General features: G+C 44.8%; 2 protein-coding genes across 11 annotated transcripts; both read left to right on the forward strand.

Moving 5' to 3' along the window:
• The first annotated feature begins 14 nt into the window (after positions 1-14).
• MFN2 (mitofusin 2) lies at positions 15-12,348 on the forward strand. Of its 2 annotated transcripts, none has more exons than XM_071449223.1 (19): positions 15-104; positions 952-1,106; positions 1,612-1,790; positions 2,471-2,606; positions 2,946-3,108; positions 3,605-3,729; positions 4,036-4,144; positions 4,237-4,344; positions 4,695-4,848; positions 5,089-5,156; positions 5,311-5,432; positions 5,761-5,887; positions 6,057-6,161; positions 6,572-6,674; positions 7,331-7,551; positions 7,691-7,840; positions 8,063-8,259; positions 8,608-8,742; positions 9,390-12,348. In XM_071449223.1, the coding sequence occupies exons 3-19, from the start codon at positions 1,616-1,618 to the stop codon at positions 9,457-9,459; spliced, it is 2,268 nt and encodes a 755-aa protein (XP_071305324.1). In that variant the 5' UTR covers positions 15-104; positions 952-1,106; positions 1,612-1,615; the 3' UTR covers positions 9,460-12,348. The 2 variants fall into 2 exon arrangements, with proteins under 2 accessions (XP_071305324.1, XP_071305323.1); XM_071449222.1 differs by having other exon boundaries at positions 43-193.
• A 1,605-nt stretch (positions 12,349-13,953) lies between these two features.
• On the forward strand, positions 13,954-22,665 carry MIIP (migration and invasion inhibitory protein). Of its 9 annotated transcripts, none has more exons than XM_071449023.1 (12): positions 13,954-14,103; positions 15,498-15,649; positions 15,751-15,932; positions 16,487-16,951; positions 17,584-17,686; positions 18,136-18,247; positions 18,449-18,507; positions 18,943-19,072; positions 19,847-19,943; positions 20,726-20,833; positions 21,690-22,363; positions 22,429-22,665. In XM_071449023.1, exons 3-11 carry the CDS (start codon positions 15,762-15,764, stop codon positions 21,759-21,761), a joined length of 1,317 nt encoding a protein of 438 aa, XP_071305124.1. In that variant the 5' UTR covers positions 13,954-14,103; positions 15,498-15,649; positions 15,751-15,761; the 3' UTR covers positions 21,762-22,363; positions 22,429-22,665. The 9 variants fall into 9 exon arrangements, with proteins under 9 accessions (XP_071305124.1, XP_071305133.1, XP_071305126.1 ...); XM_071449032.1 differs by having other exon boundaries at positions 22,016-22,363; XM_071449025.1 differs by having other exon boundaries at positions 15,761-15,932.
• Positions 22,666-23,759: the final 1,094 nt, after the last annotated feature.

Consider the following 23,759-nt stretch of genomic DNA (forward strand, 5'->3'; position numbering starts at 1 on the left):
ACTCCCAGCGTGCCCCGCGCGCGGCGATGACGCACACCCCTACGCACCTCCCGGGCGACGGCGCCGCGGGGTGACATGGCGGCTGTGCGGGAGCGGCGGTGAAGGTGAGCCACGGGCGGGGCCGGCCCGAGGGGACCTTGGCAGCTGCTCCAGGCCGGCTTAGTCTCTCTGAGGGTCGCCTCCGGAGCAGCAGGTATAGGGACAGGGACAAGGGCAGGGACGGGTGAGTGTCGGACCCGCTGGGGCAGGGTCCTGAGGGGGCGCGAGGAGGGCGCTTCCCGCCCTTTCTTCCCGCCCCTGAGGGCTGAGGGAATGCGGCGTCCGGCCGGGGCGTCAACGCAAGGCGTTCTGTGGGCACTGGGATGGCGGGGGAGTAGGGCTCAGAGCATCCCTGAGGCACACCGGGATGGCGGGGGAGCAGGGCCCAGAGCATCCCTGAGGCACACCGGGATGGCGGGGGAGCAGGGCCCAGAGCGTGCCTGAGGCACACCGGGATGGTGAGGGAACAGCTGGGGGCATTCTCCGGGCACCCCGGGATGGCGGGGAAGCAGAGCCGGGGACATTGTCCAGGCACACAGGACTGGCAGGGGAGCAGAACCAGGGACATTGTCCAGGCACACAGGACGGGCAGGGAAGCAGAACCAGGGACATTGTCCAGGCACACAGGGCTGGCGAGGGAGCAGAACCAGGGACATTGTCCAGGCACACAGGGCTGGCGGGGGAGCAGAGCTGGGGACGCTCTCTGGGCACACCGGGATGGCGGGGGAGCGGAGCCCAGAGCATCCCTGAGGCACACCAGGATGGTGAGGGAATGGAGCCGGGGGCATTCTCCGGGCACACAGGGATGGCTGGGGAGCAGAGCCGGGGACATTCTCCGGGTACACCGGAGCAGAGCCCGTGACGGCGGAGCTCGGTGGCCTCTGTCCGTCATCCACGGTCACTCTGCCACAGGGGTGGAGACCGGCTGGACTCGGCGTCGCCGAAGGAGCTGCGGGACCGAGTGCGGCCGGGGCGAGGGAGAAGGCAGGGAAAACTGCTGCCGTTTGTTCTCGAGAGGGCCTCAAGCTGGCCATGCGTGACTTGTGAAAACGTAACTCATCCTGAAAGTAAGCAGAGGATGGGGAGGAGGAGTGATCACTGCGAGCCTGATTATTGGAAGGGAGAAAGAAAGAGTTTTGGGGGTTTTTTTCCTGATAAAGTGGAACAATTTCTTTATGAAAGACAGAAGATAGTCCTTAAAATGCATATTTATCTAGTTCTTGTAAAGATGCTCGGTTGGATCACAGAGTCATGGAATGGTTTGGGTTGGGAGGGACCTTAAAGATTGAAGAGTTTCACCCCTGCTATGGGCAGGGACACATTCTGCCAGACAAGGCGGATCAAGTCCTGTCCAACCTGGCCTTGAGCACTTCCAGGGATGGGGCAGCCACAGCTTCTCTGTGAAACCTCTGCCAGGGCCTCACCATCCTCACAGGGAGGAATTTCTTCCCAATATCCCACCTAACCCTGCCCTGTGTAGGTGGAAAGCCTTTCCCCCTTGTCCTGTCACTGCACCCCTTGGACAGGTGGTGACACTTGGTGACCCTGCTCTTTGCTGGATTTTTCCTGTAGCGCAATGTCCCTGCTGTTTACTCGTTCCAACTCAATAGTTGCAGTGAAGAAGGATAAAAGACACATGGCTGAGGTAAATGCTTCTCCACTTAAACATTTTGTCACTGCAAAGAAGAAAATCAATGGTATCTTTGAACAGTTGGCTGCATACATCAACGAGAGCTCCTCGTTCCTAGAAGGTAATTTGAGTTCTTGGACTGTGAGTGTGGAACAGTGCTCTACCTACATATGATTCCCCCAAAACACACATCACCCCCTCAGTCAGTTAAACAGAACTGCCAAATCTGTGTTTATTTATACATGCATGTCTGTTTATGCATTCATGTTTGTAAGAAAAAATGAAAATTGTTGAATTTGGGTGGAGTTCAGGTTCATATTTGAAGATGAGAAGTTCATGCATGTTAAGAAACTGAGCTAGTTAGGGAGCTATGCTTGGTTTTTATGTTTGGGAGATTTTTAATTAATTACACAACCCCAGTAGGTATTTTTTGCCTGTAATCCTTTCACTATTCTTGCCTGGACACATCATTGCTACTGACATGTAACATGCACCAGTAATTGGCTTTAACAGCTTAAGGCACAGACAGATTTTATCTCTAAGGGTGCTGGCCTGTTTGCAGTGTTGGCTGTTGTGTTCAAGGCAGTCCCAAGAATGAACAGTTATGAGATACACAAAAGAGTCCATTTGATAAATCCTGTTGTAAAATTGCTTCAGGGTGTCATTGCCTATGTCAAGAACACCCGTGTGAGCTGTGGGACACAGATAAATGTTAAGTGATACCATGGCAGAGAGAGGTTTCACCCAGGTCTGACCCACATGGCTTCTGGCATTCAGAGACATGATCTATTTTGATTTTAGAAACACACAAGAATGCAGAGCTTGATCCTGTCACCACAGAAGAGCAGGTACTGGAAGTCAAAGGCTACCTGTCAAAAGTCAGTGGTATTAGTGAAGTGTTGGCAAGACGACACATGAAAGTTGCTTTTTTTGGGAGGTGAGTCACATGCTTGTGTTGCCTGTGCTGCCCATTCAGGAAAGCATTTGAGTATTGTAGCCAGTAAAAAATATTTATATAAACACTATGCTTTAGCTTTTGCTTGTAATGTCCCTGATACAGGTGCTCTTGTAAATTGGAAACAAGTATCACATAATTCTTCAATTTGAAGAATTCTTTAAATAGGGAAATAAAAAAGTCTTTTTGCAGGTTGCCTCTGGCACCTAAATTGTTCATGGCTCTGATACAGCTTGGCTGTAGAGAACTTGCTTTTGTAACATCAAAATGAGCACACCTGGCTCTTGAAAGCCTGAAACACTGTCCTTAATCTGGCTGCAGGACAAGCAATGGGAAGAGCACTGTGATAAATGCCATGCTGTGGGACAAGGTTCTCCCTTCAGGAATTGGACACACCACTAATTGCTTCCTGCGTGTAGAAGGGACAGATGGACACGAGGCTTTCCTGCTGACTGAAGGTTCAGAGGAGAAGAAGAGTGTAAAGGTACAATTTCCTTAAACATAAGGTTAAGGATAAGAGCTCTTCAGAAAGGTCAGAAAAGGAAAGAAAAAAAAATTCACAGTTAAGGATTTTAATCATTAAAGAAGTGGAGATGAAGAATGAGTCTTTATTAGATGTAAGCAGCAAGTTGCAGAATGAGGACTTGTTTGTTTTATGGAAGAGATGATATGTTGTATTTCTTAGAGAGAGGAGGGAACAATGACTCAGGAAGTTCTGAGCTTTGTATAACTGACAGAATCACAGACTTTCTGGTAATTCCTCAGTATCCTTTCCTGATGGGAAAAATCTCTCAGAAACTCTCACTAGCAGTTATCTTTTTCCTAGGACATTCAAGAAGGTTTTATGTGGAAAACCTTCCAGAGAGAATATAATTTGAACTTGGGCTTTATCTCAAATTGTCTGTGAAGGGCCCTGAAGGGAGGATAAATGTGTTAGTGGGTCTTGGCAAACAGGAAATGTTATTTCCATCTCTTCCTAGACCGTGAACCAGCTGGCTCATGCCCTTCATCAGGATGAACATCTGAATGCTGGCAGCCTGGTCAGTGTAATGTGGCCCAATTCCAAATGTTCTCTCCTAAAGGACGACCTGGTGCTGATGGACAGGTGAGAAATAGCTTTCTTTCCTTTCCTGCTTATCACAGACTAATTATGGAAATGTTTTCAAATATATTTAACAAGCCTCCAGGGAATTGACCCTGTTCTAATCTAAGACAGTGACCAAAGTCCCTTGCTGTAATTAACAGTGTGATTTTCTTGATCATTACTTCCTTTTAGCCTGTACTCTGTCACCTCAGGATAGTGTAGCTCAGACATGGGAAATGAATGCTCTGAAAAGCTTTTACTAACTATTTAAATTTTGTTTTTGCTGTATTCACAGCACAGTAATATCTCATTTCTCTTTAATTCTAGCCCTGGCATTGATGTAACCACAGAGCTGGACAGCTGGATTGACAAATTCTGTCTTGATGCTGATGTATTTGTTCTGGTGGCAAATTCTGAATCAACATTGATGCAAACTGTATGTGCAAGTCCACTTGTTCAATGAATTTGGCTGTAGGTTAAAAATATTTGAGATATTAATTTAAAGAGGTTTTGTTTCATTTTCCTCAGGAGAAGCAGTTCTTTCACAAGGTGAATGAACGTCTGTCTCGACCCAATATATTTATTTTAAACAACCGTTGGGATGCATCTGCCTCTGAACCAGAATACATGGAGGAGGTTTGTGATGTGTTTAAAGTACTTTTCTTTGCATGGATATTATGGAGTCTGTTTTGACTCTGGTCCTTGGGGATGCAATCATTATCACCTGAGTGTGGAGACTCAAGGGAACATAGACTAGTGATCAGGACATGAATCTGGAAATTTCTGAGCAGGAAATCAAGAGTCTCACAAAGTTAGATCGCTTCAGAAAACCTCTGGAAAATTCCATTAAATAACAATTTTTTTTTTTCTTCAATGCTTCTTTGGTAGCTTAGACCAGCAGAGGTCATTGGGGTGCCTGGTCTAACCTTTAGGGGATGGATAATGTGGATTTAACTGCGTGTGTGGTTTCTGATGGCTTCCCCCAGGTGCGCCGGCAGCACATGGAGCGCTGCACCAGTTTCCTGGTGGATGAGCTGGGTGTGGTGGACCGAGCCCAGGCAGGGGATCGGATTTTCTTTGTGTCTGCAAAAGAAGTGCTGAATGCCAGGATTCAGAGGGCTCAAGGCATGCCAGAAGGAGGTGAGGAAAGCTAGCAGAAACTTTCCATTGACTTATAGAGATGAAAATAAAGAGTATCTTGTCTCAAAAAATGTATAAAATTGAGTATGCCAATTTATTAATAAGGCTATCATAACAGAAAGGGTGACTTAGTAGCACTTTTACATTGGCTTCAGTGTAAAGCAAAAGCATTTCTTCATGTCCAACATCTGATTGCTTTCTCAAGATTTAAATGGTTGTTTTGTGCATTCCTTCTCTCAGGTGGAGCATTGGCAGATGGGTTTCAAGTAAGAATGCTGGAATTTCAAAGCTTCGAGAGAAGGTTTGAGGTGAGCATTATGTGTGCCGAACTTTTGGTCAGATTTTACTCCTGAAAGACTGGCACTTGTGGGGACATATTTTGGAAATAGATTGTACAGGAAGGAGAAACTGTGTTTATATGGTTCTGCCTGCTGCTAATCTTGGGCTGCCTTTTGTATACAGGAATGTATCTCACAGTCAGCAGTGAAAACAAAATTCGAGCAGCATACGGTGCGAGCGAAGCAGATTGCGGAAGATGTTCGCCTCATCATGGACTCCGTGCACGTTGCTGCCCAGGAACAGCGGTGAGAACTCTGCTGGTGCTTGCATTACTGCACTTTGTATTCTGGGAGAAATGTGAGGGAACATGAGTGTGTGAAATGCAAAGCAGAATCCAGCATGTTTGAGAGCAGGAAGGACGTGTATTGGTGGTCTTGCTTCTAGTGTGTTATGGAAATATTGGGAAATGACCTTATTTTTGTCCTGTGCCATGACTGTGTAATGCTTTGCAGATACTGACATGTTTTGTTACTGGGCAGGAAAATCTGTCTTATTTCTGGAACTCAAATATATTTATAGATAAAAAATGCATTTATTTGGCATTTTGATGCACAGGGGTTTTTTTTTCACCAGAGTTTACTGCCTGGAAATGCGGGAGGAACGTCAGGATCGCCTCGGTTTCATTGACAAACAGCTGGAGCTCCTTACTCAAGACTACAAGCGGAAAATCAAACAAATCACTGAAGAAGTGGAGAGGCAGGTAAGGAGGAGTGTCTGCACAAAACTGCAGTCTGAAAGGGCTACCAGCATGGTGGGGAAAATGCACAGTGCTGACAAAGCTTTGAAGCACTAACAACGTGGGAGTTACATATGGGAAGAGGAGAAAAGCTTTCAGAAGCTCTGTTTTCTCTCCTGTGCTATTTCTCTAGGTGTCCAATGCAATGGCAGAAGAAATCAGACGGCTCTCAGTGTTGGTAGATGAATACCAAGCAGACTTCCACCCATCTCAAGTAGTTCTTAAAGTGTACAAGACTGTAAGTGATGTTTGCTTAAGCAATTTAAGAGACCTTTTTTAGCTCTGAGTAATTATGCCAGCTCATTGTTAGACATTTCAATCTTCCAACTAGGATAGAGGTAAAGCTTTAGTTTTTTAATAATCTCAGTAATAAATTGATACACATTATATATCATATTATATAGATTGAACAGAACTTTTCCTGAACTAAATTCTATGAGATTTTTTTAAATTTGCCTTTTCATCCCCTTCACTGAAAAATGGGGGGAGGTATGATATTAATGTTAGAACACTGGGCAGACAGATTGTGTGCTTTTGTTTTGGGAGAGTCTTTTTAACTAGCAACTCTTTTAACTCTTTTAACTAGCACCTTCAGCCTGCATCTTAGCTATGTTTATTCTAATCTTAATAACCTTTCTTTTTTGTCAGGAGCTGCATAAACACATCGAGGAAGGCCTGGGCCGTAACATGTCAGATCGTTGCTCCAGTGCTATCACAACTTCCCTGCAGACAGTGCAGCAAGAAATGATAGGTCAGCTCCACAGGCAATACTGCCCTTTCTCTTCCCTTGAATTGCATTTTGAAATAACTATAGGTAGATGTTCTGGGTTTCTCATTAATCCAATGGCTGACGTGCAGCTGACACCACCTTAGTTTCCATCTTGATGAGTAATGCTGTTGTGCAGAGGACTAGTTCTGTGTCTGAGCCTATGCAGTGATTTCCTAATGAATATGTACAGTCACACTGTAACCCTCATGACAGAGTGGAACTGGCAAAATCTGGAAGATGCTCACACCAAATCCTAATGAAATACAAATTACTTGGAACTAGGTGCCTGTCTGAATATGGTGCCTAAAGAACCGGGTTTCAGATTTTGTTTTCCAAAGTCTTGTTAATCTGTAAACTTCACCAGCTACCTGTAAGGATTTTGAAGGGTTCATGGAAAGATTTCCTTCTGGGTTGGTCTGAAGAACCAAGAATTGAATAATAATTGATGCTGTATCTCTGTTGCAAAGTGCTGTCTCAGCATTTGCAACATGCTTGGCTTATGAAATTTAACATACTAAAAAAACTGACTGTAGAGGATGAAACAATCCATAAGCACCTTGATTATAGAATACAAGACCAGTTAATTCTTGTGACCTCACCAGCTGTTTTTTGCATGTTTTTGTTGTCTCTCTGTGTAGATGGTTTAAAACCCCTCCTCCCGGTCTCTGTGCGGGGCCAGATCGACATGTTAATTCCCCGGCAGTGCTTCAGGCTCAGCTATGACCTGAACTGTGACAAGCTCTGTGCTGACTTCCAGGAGGACATAGAATTCCACTTCTCTCTCGGATGGACAATGCTGGTGAACAGATTTTTGGGACCAAAGAATGGTCGTCGGGCCTTGATGGGCTATAATGACCAGGTAGAGTGCCTCACTGAGTGACTGGGGTAGATTCTCATTATTTCAATGGCTGCTGAAGTTCCTTTGGTGGGAAGAGCAGTAGTTCACCTCCTTTTATTCTCTTCTTTGATTTTTGTTTTGTCCCTGCTTTCCTGATTAGGTTCAGCGCCCTTTAACACCAGCAAATCCCAGCCTGCCTCCTTTGCCTCAGGGCTCTATGACCCAGGAAGAACTCATGGTGTCCATGGTGACTGGACTGGCCTCTTTAACTTCCCGAACTTCCATGGGGATCATCGTGGTTGGTGGTGTGGTATGTGTGCATTCTAGGTAGCATTTTTATAACTTAAGTTGGAGCACTGGTGTAAAAAGCACTTGCACTGCCAAATCCTGTAGATATTTGCTATTGACAGATAGGGTTCTCTATTTTCTCCTTTGATCTTCCATTTGAGTACAGTGAGCTGATTTTGCAATGCTCTGTGTGGAGTGAATATCAGTAATATTGTGTAATTTGTTTATCCTTGTGCTTCTTTAGGTGTGGAAGGCTGTGGGTTGGAGGCTGATTGCTCTCTCTTTTGGCCTTTATGGGCTGCTCTACGTGTACGAGCGCCTCACCTGGACCACCAAAGCCAAGGAGAGAGCTTTCAAGAGGCAGTTTGTGGAGTATGCTGGGGAGAAACTGCAGCTCATTGTCAGCTACACGGGCTCCAACTGCAGCCACCAAGTCCAGCAGTGAGTTCCCTGTATTCAGCTAACACTTGATGGAAATTCTCTTGTTTGGGGTTTTTTAGTGCTGTTCCTTCTATTCATGCTGAATTCCAGATTTTCAAAACTGTAATGACACCTGTTTTAAAATAATATTACTTTTATTTTGAATATGTAGTGTTTGGGTGCTGTTAGTCATTAGTCATAATATACTTCCATGTCTCAAATCAAAATGCTCTGACATATTCTTGTGCAGAAGTGTAAGATGAGTGTCTGAGTCACAATGCCATCATCCCTATACATCAAAGGGATTTATTCCTTGAATGTGCTGCTTGATCTTACTTTCCCTTATACTCAACTCTTCTTGTTTCATAGAGAGCTTGCTGGAACGTTTGCTCATTTGTGTCAGCAAGTGGATGTCACACGGGACAATCTTGAGCAAGAAATTTCTGCCATGAATAAAAAAATAGAAGTTTTGGATTCACTGCAGAGCAAAGCAAAACTGCTCAGGTGAGATTTGATTATTCCATATAATTGTTTTTCATGTGATTTCCCCAGGATGTTCATATGAGCTGTGCCTTAGAGTTCATTCTGTCTTAGTCATAGCACTTGATGTGCAGCTGTCAGCCCTTTTCCCTACCAGCTCATGTTCCCTTTCACTAGGTACTTTCCTATGGACTGTTGACAGTCATTTAAAACTTCTGTCTCACAAGGCACCTTTTTCTTCCTGTTTTTTATTTTTTTGGAATTACAGTTCCTTCCCATTTATGAAAACGTACAGTCTTCCACTCCTACAAGCTCCTTCAGGCCCTTATAAAATTATGCAAAAAGTCTTGCCTTCACCTTTGCACTCAGTTGTCTGCTGTTTTCTTTACCCTGCAGAGGATGTTGGGAAGACTTTTTCAAACATTCCTTACCTACACAGTAAGGCCAATGTGAAGTTGTGTCCAAAATCTCTGTCTAAACCTCAAAGCTTAGTGACTGACAGCAGGCAAGCATCCTTGACCTGCACAGGAATGGATGGCAGCAGCCTTTTGGAATGAGCCTCTGGCACTCCATGCCTTGCTGTGTACTCATTTTTGTTGCACTTTTTTCTGACTGGCTTGAGAAATTCCTTCACTGTTTCATTCACCTAACAAAACTTTCTGTCCTTGCAGGAACAAAGCAGGTTGGCTTGACAGCGAGCTCAACATGTTCACACATCAGTACCTGCAGCAAAGCAGATAGTGTGAGAAAAAGAGAAAAACAACAGTTTCCCTTCAGTGCTCTTTAATTACTGCAGAGAACGTGGTGGGTGATGGAATTCCCTAAAGGGAATGAGCAAGAGCAAGTTGCTGTGTTTCCAGTTGCTGTGTGAACAGTAGGGTTCTGCTTCCCTGTTCTGTGTCCCACCTCCAAACACTACCTGTTAATAACTCTTCTTTTTCCTTGTGAGACCAGGCTATTTCAGGAGGAGTGTGTGCTTTATACATTTACAGGGGGCTTTTACTGTACTTTATTTTGCTTTAAACAAATTTAAAGCAATCAAGCAAATGTTTATCAGGTTAAAAGTTATTCTGACCCATCTTTATGGAGTCATTTGTTTTACTTCATAAAGACAGAAGTTTTGAAGCCCCAGGTTGACGTATGTGTGACAAGCAGCTGTTTGACTAAACACAGATCCCACGCACACAGACATGGTGGTGGTTTCACAAAGCATTTGTAGCCCACACAGGCTTGTCTGAGGTTAACATTCCGTTGTTCTAGAACATAACAGAAAATCACAGTGTCACTGCACTGAAAGGTTTACTGCCCTCAGGATGCTTAAACCTGTGAACAAAACCCAGTTCTCCTCTGGAGCAGGAGGGATTAAGATTTTGCTTTGGTGAGCTTAGTGAATTTGGAGTTAGTTTCTTCCTTTTAAGAGCTCTTTAATAACACAGTCTGGCCCATTTCCCATCGTGGACAAATAGTTTGCAAAGACAGAACTAGTTCCTGTGAAGGAGATAGTGCTGATGATTTGGCAGCTTGTTGATGAAGAAACCTAGGAAAGAGAAGCCAGCTGACACAATGTAAAGCACTGCATGATGAGCTCAGTTGATGAATGTGGGTTTTTTTTGGAAAAGCACAGCTGTCTTTCTGGAAGCAGGCCTGTGGAATTCCATTACCACTATTTGGCCACAAGAACAGCATGTGGATGACACGCTGTAAGAGATGTTGCTTTATGTAGAGTTCCCACAGGATGTACAGTCTGGGCAGCAATAGGATTTGGTATTTTTCTCTTCTGTTAAAAGTATCAGAACATGCTGGCAAGTACAGCTCCTCTGGGGTGGGGGGAGTTGTGGCTCTTGTAGTTCATGCCAGGGCAAGAATGGCTTAAAGCAATTTAGTTTTTTAAATACATTCTTTATTTGCAAATACATGAAATTAATTGTTGAGTTTTGGTCTGATGCATTTGGAATATAATAATTGGGAATTGTAAGGACTTGAGTCTCTTCCAGTCAGAATTGACAGAGAAGAAATGCTGGCTGATTGTAGGAGCTTGAGTAGGATTAAGTTCCTCTACTGCAAGCTTCTTTCTCCCCTTGTAGGTCAGTATTTTGCCATGTGTTGGTTACAATCTTTCTGTTGCCTACAAAATACCTGAGGAATCCAGAATTCAGATCCTGTAGTTCTGAGGTTAGTGACAACCTAAATCTCTTCAGCATCACACACATAGAATATGGGCTGTCCTTGAGCAGGTCCCAGCTGAATTCTGACCTGTTGAGCAGTGGTGTTTTTCATATTGACAAAGAGACTTTTCCCTTGAAAATGGCTTTAGGATTTCTCATTCATGCTCAGGTGTGAATATATGTGCCTGTGATAAGTCCCATGTTTTTCATATCATGGAACTTCCAGAAGGAAGCTGCCTGCTACTTGAGGGAGTAAAAATAGTGAAATGTCAGTAAGTACTTCTTAGGTAAGGCTGTTCTGAGATTTGTAGAAAGACTTGAGGTGTCTCTATTGTGTAGGAGCTGGTGGTGAGACATCCCTAGAATGCAGAAAGGAAACAAACCTTTCCCTTCCAGTAGAAAGCTTTGACTCCAACTCAAACTGAAAAGCTCTTTCTATCAGAAGGTTTTTTTTGACCTTGACTGGGTTCCCTGGGCATCCACCAGGATGGGAATATAGATTTGATCAAATCTGAGAACGAGCAAGAAAGAAATTGGAGTCCCTGCTTTTGGAAGTGGGTACTCTGAGCCTGTGGTGAAGTATATTGGAGTAAGTGGGATCATCTAGTCTTCCTCTGCTGCGGGTCTTGTTGAATAAATTTGAATCTTCAGTCTCTCAATCTGTCACATACACAGCTGCAATAAGCTATGTTCTGTTCTACTGAGTCCCGAATACACAAGGTATTGTCAATTCCAGGTCAGGGCAGAGGATGAGGTTCTACTGCTTAGCAGCTCATGATTCTTGCTTTTGATGAGGTAATGTTATCTCTTCAGCAGCCTTCAGAGGAAATCTGATAAATGAGCTGACCTTTAAGGGAGTGTCTTATCTGTGAAGGGAGAAGAGACTGATGGGTTCCTAGAACCCAGTGTTTGGCTGCTGTGTGTGTGATGCTGCTCAGGCCTGGGTGCTGCTGGCATTCTCACTGCAGAGCTGAAGCCTGACCTACAGAATGGGGGAAAGAATCACTTGAACTTTTTCAGAAGCAAAACTGCTAACATGTGTGAGTAACCCTTGTCCTGGAAGCCCTAGTGATTGAGAATCAAACTTTTAACAGACAGGCCTATAAGCTGGATTCTTCTGAAACAAATTACAGCTGTACTTCTTTAATTGAGAGTGGTGGAGGAATGAACACTATCATGAGTTTGTTCTCTTCTGATTTTCATAAAGAATGCTAAACTATTGCTTAAGACAGGTAATTCCAGAAACAGTCTTCCCCAAACTCCCATTTAAAGAAGGTCAGCTAAATGCACTTTTATCTTATTGCTGCTACTTACTTTTCCTGTTGTATTATGTTGATGGAGCTCTTCGAAATACTCTTACCAGTGAGTTTTCTCTGCTGTATTTAAGGTGATAAATTTGCATGAGTTAGTCCTGTAACAGTGCTGTAAACAATGGAAACCAAAATAAAAATGAATTGGAAAAACATTTCTCCTGATGTGTCCTGCATGTTGTGATACAGTCTCCCAGTGTAAGCATATCAGCTTACATCAATATGTACAGCTTTGCTGCTTTGTGTTACTGAATTGCATTTGACATTTGTGACCTTTTTCTGTGTTCTTACTTTGAAAATTAACAAGGAGACCAGTGATATTGAATTGCCTGATAGGAAGTTTTAGTTGCAGTAAAATTGTGAGTGTTGAATCAATGATTTCTTGAGAAAATTGTTGGAAATATTAGTGAGCAACTACTGGGTTGGTGGCCTGAAACCCTGGTGCATCAGCATCCTCAGCTGGTAAGTTACATCAGGTGAGTTAGAGAAGGCCAGATTTCCTGTGACAAGGTTTCAAAATATTAGGGAAATTAATCCACAAACACCAGAGGTTTATGTCCAAATAGGAGACAGAGGAGTCCCTTCTGGCTTTATTCCAATAAAGGCAGAGGCCATGGGGCATTCCTCCCCATTTTTGGAGGACACAGCCTCCTTTTTATCTCAGTTTCCCAGCCACATTTCCCTTCTCTCTTTCCCCATTGGCTGAGGTACTTGAGAGGTTCAGACTTCTCAAAATGCCTGATACCAAAGATTCCCCTCTAATGTACAACCCTCTCTTTTAATTCTTACAGAATTTAGGGGTTTTTCTTCCCTATTGTTTCTTCCATCTTTCAATGTCTAATCTCATTTATCAGCAAACCTAAAGTTTATTCGTAAAAGCAAATATCTTTTTCCATTCATCAATCAGTGGAATCCTCCCAGTTATTTATCTCCCAGTGCTGGTTTTATCTACCAGCAGCCCCACAGCTGGTTTGTAAAGACAAATCTGCTATTCATCTCAGACACAACTCCTTTGGCCTGTGGGGGGGTGCTGGGGCTACGCGGCCCTTCTGACACGGAGCTTTGGGAGCAGGACCGTGCCAGGGCTGTTCTGGGCCGGGCAGGCCCCGCAGGGTAGTGCCAGGGCTCTGTCCTGAGTTCTACCCTGGGCAGGCCCCTCAGGGTAGTGCCAGGGCTCTGTCCTGAGTTCTACCCTGGGCAGGCCCCTCAGGGTAGTGCCAGGGCTCTGTCCCGAGTTCTACCCTGGGCAGGTCGGGCCAGGCCTCTCAGGGTAGTGCCAGGGCTCTGTCCCGAGTTCTACCCTGGCCAGGCCCCTCAGGGTCGCACCAGGGCTCTGTCCCGAGCCAGGCAGGCCTCTCAGGGTCACATCAAGGCTCTGTCCCGAGTTCTACCCTGGCCAGGCCGGGCCAGGCCCCGCAGGGTTGCACCAGGGCTCTGTTCCGGGCCGGGCAGGTCCCTCAGGGTAGTGCCAGGGCTCTGTCCCGAGCCAGGCAGGCCTCTCAGGGTCACAGCAAGGCTCTGTCCCGAGCTCTACCCTGGCCAGGCCGGGCCAGGCCCCGCAGGGTAGTGCCAGGGCTCTGTCCCGAGTTCTACCCTGTCCCGGGCCAGGCAGGCCTGTCAGGGTAGTGCCAGGGCTCTGTGCCGAGCCAGGCAGGCCTCTCACGGTCACATCAAGGCTCTGTCCCGAGCTCTACTCCGCGGCCGGGCCGCGGCTCTGCCCCAGCCCTACCCTGCGGCCCGCGGCCGGGCCGGGCAGGCCCCGAGCATGCCGGGAGCCGTGGGGCGGGCCCGCCCGCTGGAACGGCCGCGCCGGGGCGGCCCGGGGGAATCCCGGCGGCGGCTGGAGCTGGGCGGGCATCCCCCGGCTCCCGGAGCGGGCGGGCAGCCCCGGAGCGGCGGGGGCGGCGCAGGTGGGCCGGGGAAAGCGGGGCCGGCGCGGGGACTTTGAACGCCTCAGCCCCGGGGCCGCAGGGCCGGGCGGGACTCGCGGGCTCCCCGCACTGCCAGGGAGGGAGGAAGGAAGGAGTTCACCGATCTCTGCCGCTGCCCGACCGGCCTCTCGCATAGGAAAGGGGAATTTTACAATTTTACGATTTTACAATGCTCGGGCTCTCGTTTGTGAGGATGGGACGTCCGAGCCAGCGCATCTGTGCAGAGCAGCGCGGAGTTTGAACAACCTCCTCGCAGGGTTCTCAGCTCCCCACACAACCGTTGTTTATTAACTGCGGGAGGCCAAGCTCCTTTTCAGAAAGATTTCAAATTACAGCAGTTTCATAAACCTGAGCCCCCGTGGCTGGACATGAAGGTTTTGTAGATAATGCCAAGAGTGGATCTCATCTGGTAAAACCCTTCCAGAAAGTCCCTTGACTGATGTTATTTTCCGAGTATTTGCTTTCTGATAAGCAATGATGAGTGGATGCTCATCAAATCTATTAGCTTTGTCCTGTGAAGGCTGTGAAAACTACTGTTTTTTCCAAATTGTCTCGAATTTAGTGCCTCAACACTGGTATTTCTATTTTATGTTTTGTAGTGAGTGCACCTCTCCCTTATTTTTTGCAACAAACAGATATTGTAGTGTATTGATAGTTAGCACTGCTCTTGAGTCCTCCCACTGCTGTTGTATCACATGTGCATTTGATTCCTCATGTCCAGTTGCCAAGGTAGCAGATGCAAAAACAAATTAGATGAGCTTTGCCAGAAGTATTTGGGGATCCTTTAGAACAAAAGGTCCCAGAGAAACACAAAGTCTTCTTGAGAACAAAATTTATCAGTCTAGCCAAAAGCAGTGTGGGAGTTCGGGTTTAGGGTTTGCAGCTGTTTTATTTTAAAATCCACTTTCTGCAAATTTAGAGGAGCTTGCAATATTGTAAAGATGTTGAACAGTGTGACAGCCTTTCAGTCAAACTAGGTTTTATTTATTTATCTGTTAATTAACTCCTTTTCACCTCCCTCTTCTAATAAAAGGGCATCCCTTTGTGAGATTTAATTTAATTAATTTGTGGGATTGGAATTGCCTGAACTGTAGTCCTGAGTCATAGTTGAGCCTTTTGGAGCCTTCCTGGCCAGGGAACATGGAAGACAGCTTTGACTCTGTATTTCTTTTGGATGTAGGAGATATTCACATTAATTAGTTATACTTTGAACTTACAAGCATCCTGGTGTTACCACAATATAAATTTCCATGCTTCAAAAGAACATTACAGCAGAATTGCATAAGTATGTCCTAAATAACGGCCTCTAAACCAAATATCCCTTATCTAGGTTTTTGATGTGAATTTTTCGTGTTTACTGTTTCCTCTGTCAGAGTTTCTTTGTTTAGTCAGCTCCCAGTTTCTGAGTGCAAAATATTTGGCAGTTTATCCAAGGGGAGAGAAGCATCTTGTGGTGCTGGTTCTGAGCATAAGGAGTTGTGACACTGGCTGATTTCTCAGGGGCAAAATCAACATTTCAACAGCTGTAAGTATTTTTTAGCAAAATTCCCCTGAAAGTGTGTCTGCTTCTTCACTTATTGCAGTGAATTTATGTAGTTCACTCTCCTTCTGGCTTCACATTAAAAGGTTTTTGTAGGATGGACTTGGAGCTCCTGAAGAGGCTGCGCCAGGCCAGCCAGGACCTTCTGCAGAGGCTGAGAATGAGGCAGGAGAAGATGAGAAAAGAACTTCCCAGAAAGCAGCTCCTTCCAGCATCTCATCATGGCATTGCATCTGCTGAGAGATTGATCCTCTTGTCCAGGAGAGTGGTATGTGCTAGAAATTCAGGGAGCAAATGGGCCTTTATGACAGACAGCAGCTCTGCCTGTGCTTTGGTGTGGTCAAGGAGGCATATGGGCATGGAAGAGCTCTTGGAAAGTGGTATGTGGAATATGGAGTCTGTCCTTTGGTTTTTGTTTGCTCTGTGGTCTCAATCTCTTCTCCTGGCAAAGGGTTTGGAGATCAGTTCCTGCCTAAGAAAGGCAACTTTCTTCTTCTAAGATAGGAATGAGCATTGTGGAACAAAATCATTTTGTTTCTTCTACGCACGAGGGCTGAAAGTTCAATGGTTCCTGAAATTGGGAAAAGCTGCATTTAAGGAAAAGCAGGGAAAAGCTTCCATTGGAAGTGGATCTCTTTCTTACACTCTCCAGAACATAAGGATTTTGCTTTTTCCCCTGCAGGAATTTAAAGGAGTGAACAGACTAGAATGGTTGATTCTAGAACAGAATCTAGAGAGGTTGATTTAGTGAGTGAAATGTTCCTACAAAAGGTGTTTGTAGTCTGACTGATGATAATGTGTTAAGAGAGTCTGTCCTTACAGAAGGAAAATCAGGTGGATGCAGTAAAATCTGACCCTGGAATAAAGGTGTCTGTGGAACCCAGAGCTGGCCCAGCCCTCAGTTCATCTCCTAAACACAGCAGCAGTGCCAGAGGGGTACAGCAACAACAAGCAAAGACACAGGAAGGAGCAGGTTTCAATTCCAACTTTCCTGGGAAAGAGAAGAATGTTATGCCAGTGTCTGCAGTCATCACGTCTGGCAGAGACATCTCCAGAGAGAATGGGGATGGTGGTGCTCAAGGAAGTCCAGAGGAAGAATCCTCCTTCCTGGGGCATGGAGAGAACAGAAAACAGTCTGCTCTGCTGCATGCTTTCCATGAGAAATGTCATCCAGGGCCAACACTGAGCAGAGTGCAAAATAAAGAGGCTGGTGAGCAGCACGTGGTCATCAGAGAGCCCCACAGCCCTAAGTCAGTCTTGCTGATGCCTCAGTCCAAAGAGTTGAAGGTAAATGTTACACCAATGCTTTTCTTCTTTTCCTAAGTCAACAGAATGATGAGGAGGAAGGGCTGGGTGAATGTTACCTCTCCTGTTCCCACTGTGTAAATTGGAAGTTGGGGTCAGAGCTGTTCCCAGCCAGGGGCTGTTGGCAGTTTGTTCAGGCCCTGCTTTCCTGAGCCAGTGAACTGAAGACCAGAAATCTGTAACACTTGACTGGGAAGTGTTGTCTGGCTTTTGCACATGTCATCCTCATGCTGAGGCAGAGCAGGCAGGTGCAGTGCTGCTGTCCCACAGTTTGTCTCCTTAGGCATGAAGGGCAGGCCCTGGCTGTGATCATCCTCCATGGCAGCACAGGTTGCCTTATCTTTGGTGATGTGTGATACAGCTCAGCATTTTGTTTAAAGCTCTGAAAAATCCTGCCTTATTTGGGCAAGTCCCTGTCTCCTCTTTCTGTTTTATTTATTGACAAGACAAAGAGCTGGTGAGCAAATACTCAAATTTGCAAATGAGTAGGGGCATAGATGGAATCCAGTCTCAAACTAAGGCACAGCTGTCCCATCTGCTGGTTGTCTCCTCAGCTGTGCCTTTGAATGTCCTGTCAGGTGATTAGGAAGTTGTCATGAATTGTTTTCTTTCAGAAGGAAACTCGTCATGTGACTTTTCAGCCTGACCCTAAAGAAGATGCCATGCCTGTCAGCAGCTGGTCTGCCCGTCCTTTCCTGGGCTATGACTGGATTGCAGGTGAATCCTAACTCTGAAGCAAAGCTCTCAGTGTGATATGGTGATATTTAGAGTTAAAATACAGCTTCTGACCCCTTTGGGGTGTGATGGAACTGCTGTCCTAGGGCCAATGGAGCAGGTCCCAGCAAAGGGGCTGCAGCTTTGTCTGAGGCCCCTCTCCAGACTAGAGGTGACCTGTGCTTAGCTGGAGTGGTGAAGTGGCAGTGGGATGGGAATTCAGGCAGCAAATGGCAAAGCCTGGTGAGGTCAGAAGGGATAGCAAATACCTGGAATGAATGAGTGCAATAAGGGACCCAAACCACACAGTAAATCTCTGGCTTGACATGATCTGCCCTTCTCATTATCATTATTTTGTTTGGACTGTATCTTGTGAGGCTTGCTTTGGTACTTTCCCAAATTTTGTAAATCATTGAAAATCATTAATCATTCTCTTTCCTTGGTGTTCTCAGGGCTTCTTGAAACAAAATCTCCAGTAACAGAAAAATCTGAGCAGTACTTTGCTGAGCTGCACGAGTTCCGACAGTCCAACAGAGAAACCTGCATTCATCAGCAGCACCTGCAGTAAGTGGGAATGGGGAAGGGCTGAAGCCTCAATGCTCAGTCCCTTAGTAATCCCTGTAGTAATGATAAGCATAATCTGCTTGGAGCAGGACATTGTGAGTGTCTTTATTTACCTCTCAGCCATGTGTGCTTGGAAGAGGCAGTGCTGTTCACAGGGCCAGCCCCTCTGTCACTGACTGATTTCCTTGTGTGTTTCTGTAGGCCTGAGGATTACACAGCTCCTGAACAAGAACTGGATCTGATAATTGGTTCTCATAAGTGTAAGATCATATTTCTTCCTAATGCAATTTCTGTGAATAAAGAGCTAAGCAGTCTTTACCTGTCATCCTGAGAGAGCACCACGTCATGCCAGACCAGCCAGAATGTGTTATTGTCAGCTGCAGCTTTTCAACCAGACTCAACATCCTACTCCAAAGATACTTGAGTCTTCTAGGGATCCACTCTCAGTGTCATTTTAATTTGTTAGGGTTTCTTGTAATTGGCTAATCTTCTGTTTCTAAATTGAAGAGATTGAAGTTTTGGTTTTGCTTTTTAGGAACTGACTTGGGGACAGGAAATGTGTAAGATATTTCAGGAAAAGCAGCTCTTTTTATAGAATGCAGATGTGGTGCTGTGATAGAACACAGTTTTTTTGGCTGGGTTCAGGGACCTTGTGACAAACAAGAACCCTGCTGAAAGTTTGTTGCTGTGTGCAGGTGTTTACTGTTATGGATTAAACGAGCGCCTCTTTACCATCCCTGGGGATTCAGAAGCTGCCTGCCCTGTGTGTAAGATCCCACGTAGCCACCAGCCCCCAGGGACACTGGAGGAGCCAACCCATGTCAAGTAAATAAGAATTCCTGCTTTTTAATCTGCACAAATCAAGGAAATAATAGAGAATAAAATCTGATCAGGTGAAAAGAGCACCCCAACAGTTCTGTAGAAGGTTGCTGTTTTCAAGGCAGAGATATTTTGCTTAAAAACTCCTTATTAATTTTTTCTGTAAGCATGAACAGTTTTGAAATCAATGAGAAATGCATGTTTTGTCTGAATTTGGTCCAGAATCTGAATGTACATGTAAAATGTCTACTGCCCTAATCCAAAATGGTTCACTCTGGGGTTAGACCCTTGGGTTCTGAGTGGGAAGGCATGCACATTCCTTGTGCCTTGGCAGAGGTGTGGGCAGTTACTTCCTACACCTTCCTTTTTCCTTGGAACACAAGCCCTGTGAGGAATATTTGAAGGAGCTGGGGGTGCTCAGCCTGGAGAAGAGGAGGCTTAGAGGTGACCTCATTGCTCTCTACAACTTCCTGAAGGGAGGTTGCAGACAGGTGGGGTTGGTCTCTTCCACCAGGCAGCACTGACAGAACCAGAGGACACAGTCTCAAGCTACCTCAGGGAAGGTACAGGTTGGATATTAGGAGGAAATTTTTCACCCAAAGAATAATAAAGTTCTGGAATGCTCTTCCTAGGGAGGTGGCAGAATCACCATCTCTGGATGTGTTTAAAAAAGCACTTGGTGCTATAGCCTGGTTGAGGTGTTGGGGCATAGGTTGGGCTCAATGATCTCAGAGGTCTCTTCCAACCCCATCATTCTGTGATTCCCTTGTGTGGTTCCAGGGTCAGCATTCCCAGGGGTGCCCTTTTGCCAGCCCACAAGTACAGAGCCCATCGCAGGAGGAGCTTTCAGCCCACAGATGATCTTGCACTGTCCTCAGTAAGTTGCTGCCTTCCTGCTGAAGGCCCAAGCCCACCTGGTCCTTGCTTTATAGCAAGAAGGAAAGAAAATCTGGGACTCATTCCCTTGGCAGAGTTTCCACTAAAATTTTTGATATGCATCAGTGAGATAGCCAGAACATCCTTTGGTGTGTTCTGAGTTCATGCCTTGCTGTGAGTGACATAAAGTGTGTGACAGATTTCCAATGCTTTACACTGCACAAAAGGAAATGCCATGTGGAGATTTGGCTGACTTGTTTCAGGCCTCTCAATAGGATGAAGCACAGCTAGGAGTGCCTGTGTTTGTTTCCACAGACATTAAGGAGTCTGAAAGGCGAGTGTCTATAAAGTATTCACTAAATCAGTAGTGGCAAGGGTGGATTTAAAACTGCTGTTGTGTTGCTGGTCCTGTATTCTGTTCCAGTCAATGCTGCAGGCAGTATTGTTAATTTAACCTAACCCTGGCCTGGAGATTTCCAGGGAAGAGGTGGGAGGAGGCTTAGTTTTGTGGTTTAGGGAACTGGATGAGTCAGTTGAGACAGGTTCAGAGGGGTTAGGTGCTTGAGTTCTCAAAGTGAGAGATCAGTTTAGAAAAGTGGAAGAGAACTGTTTAGTTCTCTTTTATTTGAGATTTCATTTATCATTATCTGTTAGTCATATCAAACTCCTCAAAAAACAATAGATTAATTACTCAGTTAAACCTCCCTATGCAGAAGTTACTTCTAAACAATAACAGGCCATAATAGATAAAAAAGGGAACAGCATTCCCATCTTTTTCCACAGCATTGCCTGGCTGGCTGGGAAAACATGATTCCTTCCAGCAGCACTCTGCTGAGCAGTTTGGATCTGAGAGCCTCCCTGGAAGAGAAGCCTTCTCCCTCCCCTCACCTGGTAAGCACAGCCTCTGGAGTCCCAGGAGATGTTGGGTATCACCATTATATTTTCTGAAAAATCCCTTTGCCAGGATTTCTTCTCCTGGGAAGCTGAGAAGCCTCAGAGAAATATGAAAACAATAATGATCTGATTTGCTTCTCCTGTGTTTTGCTGCTTTGGAATGTGGTTGGAGATTGTTTATCCAACATGTGAATTGTTTTAACTTAATGACCAATCACAGTCCAGCTGTGTCAGGATTCTGGAGAGTCACAAGTTTCTCATTAGTATCTTGTTAAGCCTTCTGTAAGAATACTTTCTCTATTCTTTAGTATAGTTTAGTATAGCATTCTTTAATATCATAAAATAATAAATTAGCCTTCTAAGAACATGGAGTCAGATTCATCATTTCCTTCCTGCCACCCTGAAAATACCACAAATGGTGGCACCAGATGTTGGTTGTAGCCTGAGCTGAAGAACAGACCCTGGAGACAGGCAGAGTTCACAGCGAGGGCTGAATACAGAAGAATCTCCTGAGTTTTCCCAGACAGCTCAACACAGTTTCTTTTTATGTTAATTATACAAAAAGGGATTTTTCAGAAAATATGATGGTGCCAGTTGGGAATTGCACAAATGGAAATTGCAGCCCCATCTCTAAAGGGTGTGATTATTGAGGGCTGAGCAAACAAAAATGCCTGGAGAGTTTCTCCTTACCACTGGTGGGAAATGTTTTCCTTCTGCTGACTGGTGTGCACAGAGACAAAAAAGCAAATGGAGCTGAGTAACTGGCAAAAGCCTGTTCAGCTCAAGTCTTCATCAAAATGGGAAAAGTCACTTTGGCATTCTTTAATTAATATCCTCTTTATTTGGATTCCAGCACCCAGTGTCCAGATTGTCAGGAGAAGCCAGAACTGACAGGTTCCTGCACTGCCTCCCCTGGCACACCTGAGGTTTAGCAGAGCAAACCAGGACACCAGGCAGCAGCCTCAGCTCAGACCCCACTCCCTCAACACTCTGCACCATGACTGTCCTGGGGAAGGGATGGGCACAGCACGTGGAAACAACTCAGAAACAAAGCAATTTGGATAAAAATAAATATTTGCACAGATTTTCCCCAGTTTTCATAGTCATGTGCTTATGTGAGCAACCAATAGACAGATGTGAGTTTGTACAGTTCACTTTACATTTTTTTGCCTTTTACAGCTACTGAGAGCTGCATGAAGTGTCCCAGCTGGGGCTGGATAAAGTCATGTGTGCAGGATCATTGGTGCATCTGCCACCTCAACTGAGTGACCAGCAGTGGCACTAACTCTGAATGCCAGGGTGAGGAACTGGCCTGTGAAGGGCCTGGCTCAGTGGAGTGACACAAATATGTTTACTTCCAAATATTCGAAATGTGAAACACAGTATTCTAGCCCGTTAAACTCGAGTTCCTCAATGATTTGTAAAAATTTTAAAAATTCAGTTTCTTTTCAGTGCAATGTGTGTAGCTACAGAGTGTAGCACATCAGAGTAACTTTGAATGTGAAAAAAATGGTAAAGTAAAAGTGTGTAGCTACAGAGTGTAGCACATCAGAGTAACTTTGAATGTGAAAAAAATGGTAAAGTAAAATGAGATTTTATTCATCAGTGAGCTAGATAATGCCTTAAAGTGGTTGCACAATTTGCTTACCTCTACTTTTCCAAGTTTTCTGGAGATAAACCAAAAAAGCATTTTAGAATTTTTAAATTGTACCAAACCAAGCTATTTCACATAGTGTGATTTGTTTGAACTTTATAGACTGATCTTACTTTCCATGTCTGAAAACAATAAAAATGATGTTTTATTTTGCTTTGAATTCTCTGAAACAGAAGTTCCTGCCTCAAATGTATTTTAGGGAACTAACTTGAGAGAATTAATTTGATTTGTGCAGCTTCTTGGCATTCACTTACTTTTATATGAAATACATTATTTATTAAATCAAATGCATGAAGATACTTTTTTAAACAAGGAGAGGAACACTGGAAGCATGACTTAGCATGACTTTAGCTTTGGGTTATGTATGTGTAGGGTCAACTGAATGGAATTGGTCACATAATTTCCATTATTGGGAATACTAATTTAAAAATAAACTAATCCAGTGACTATAGAACACTAGGTGCCAAATTTTATACCAAATAGGACAAATTCTTTCTTCAAACATTTTTACTACTTTGCCTTCAAACTCAAGGCATCATCAACATTTCCTTAATTGATCCTGAAATAAATTCCAGCAAGTCTGTCTCATACTATAAACAGAGAAAAGGTAATGCTGTAGATGGAGTAACCTGTGTTAGATCTCTCTGGTGGATGCAGGTTGGAGCCAATGTTGAATTCAAGATGTCTCTTGATAGATGGGAATACATTCAGTCTTTCACACCTGTGGAAGTGTTGGAGGTGTGATTATGACCCTCCATTAGAAACAGATGAAAGAAGTTGGTGATGCTGCCCCTGCTCACTCATGTTTGTCTCTGTTGGTTCTGGCCTGTGTGATCCTGCCTTCATTTGCAAGCTCAAACAGCCTAAAAATGCTCCTGTTTGTGGAGCTTCTCTTTTAAATTCATGTTCCCTCCCCCCATCTCCATTTCATGGCATCAGGAGTGGTGTAAGGGCAGACCTGCACAGGTGGCCTTGCTGTGAGGAGCAGTTGGATTGTTGTCTTGGTTTGGAAAGTCTGCTAAGGAAGGCAGGAGCCCCCTCTGAAATGGAAAATGTAAATTGCCTCCCCTCCAAATTGCTATAAATTTTACATTAAGGGGCTCTCAGGCAAAAAATATGGGAGCAGGAAATTACAGTTCCTCAATAGGGAAGAAAATAAATGGTAAAATAAACAATGCAGTGAACCAAAACAACACTGACAGAGTCAGAACCCAACCTGACACCCTGTGGGTCAGGCTGTTGGCACAGTCCCATTGGAATTGTGGCTCA

This window comes from Agelaius tricolor, unplaced genomic scaffold (assembly GCF_023055355.1).
Source record: "Agelaius tricolor isolate 1412-34295 unplaced genomic scaffold, bAgeTri1.0.p SCAF_28, whole genome shotgun sequence".
NCBI classification, from domain to species: Eukaryota; Metazoa; Chordata; class Aves; order Passeriformes; family Icteridae; genus Agelaius; species Agelaius tricolor.

Bases quoted from the DNA above. Each gene is read 5' to 3' on its own strand.
- MFN2 (XM_071449223.1), top strand. From the start codon at position 1,616: ATGTCCCTGCTGTTTACTCGTTCCAACTCAATAGTTGCAGTGAAGAAG. The intron at 2,607-2,945 runs GTGAGTCACATG...ATCTGGCTGCAG, and splicing joins AAAGTTGCTTTTTTTGGGAG to GACAAGCAATGGGAAGAGCA. The intron at 4,345-4,694 runs GTTTGTGATGTG...GGCTTCCCCCAG, and splicing joins AACCAGAATACATGGAGGAG to GTGCGCCGGCAGCACATGGA.
- MIIP (XM_071449024.1), top strand. From the start codon at position 15,762: ATGGACTTGGAGCTCCTGAAGAGGCTGCGCCAGGCCAGCCAGGACCTT. The intron at 18,248-18,448 runs GTAAGTGGGAAT...GTGTTTCTGTAG, and splicing joins ATTCATCAGCAGCACCTGCA to GCCTGAGGATTACACAGCTC. The intron at 19,073-19,846 runs GTAAATAAGAAT...GTGTGGTTCCAG, and splicing joins GAGGAGCCAACCCATGTCAA to GGTCAGCATTCCCAGGGGTG.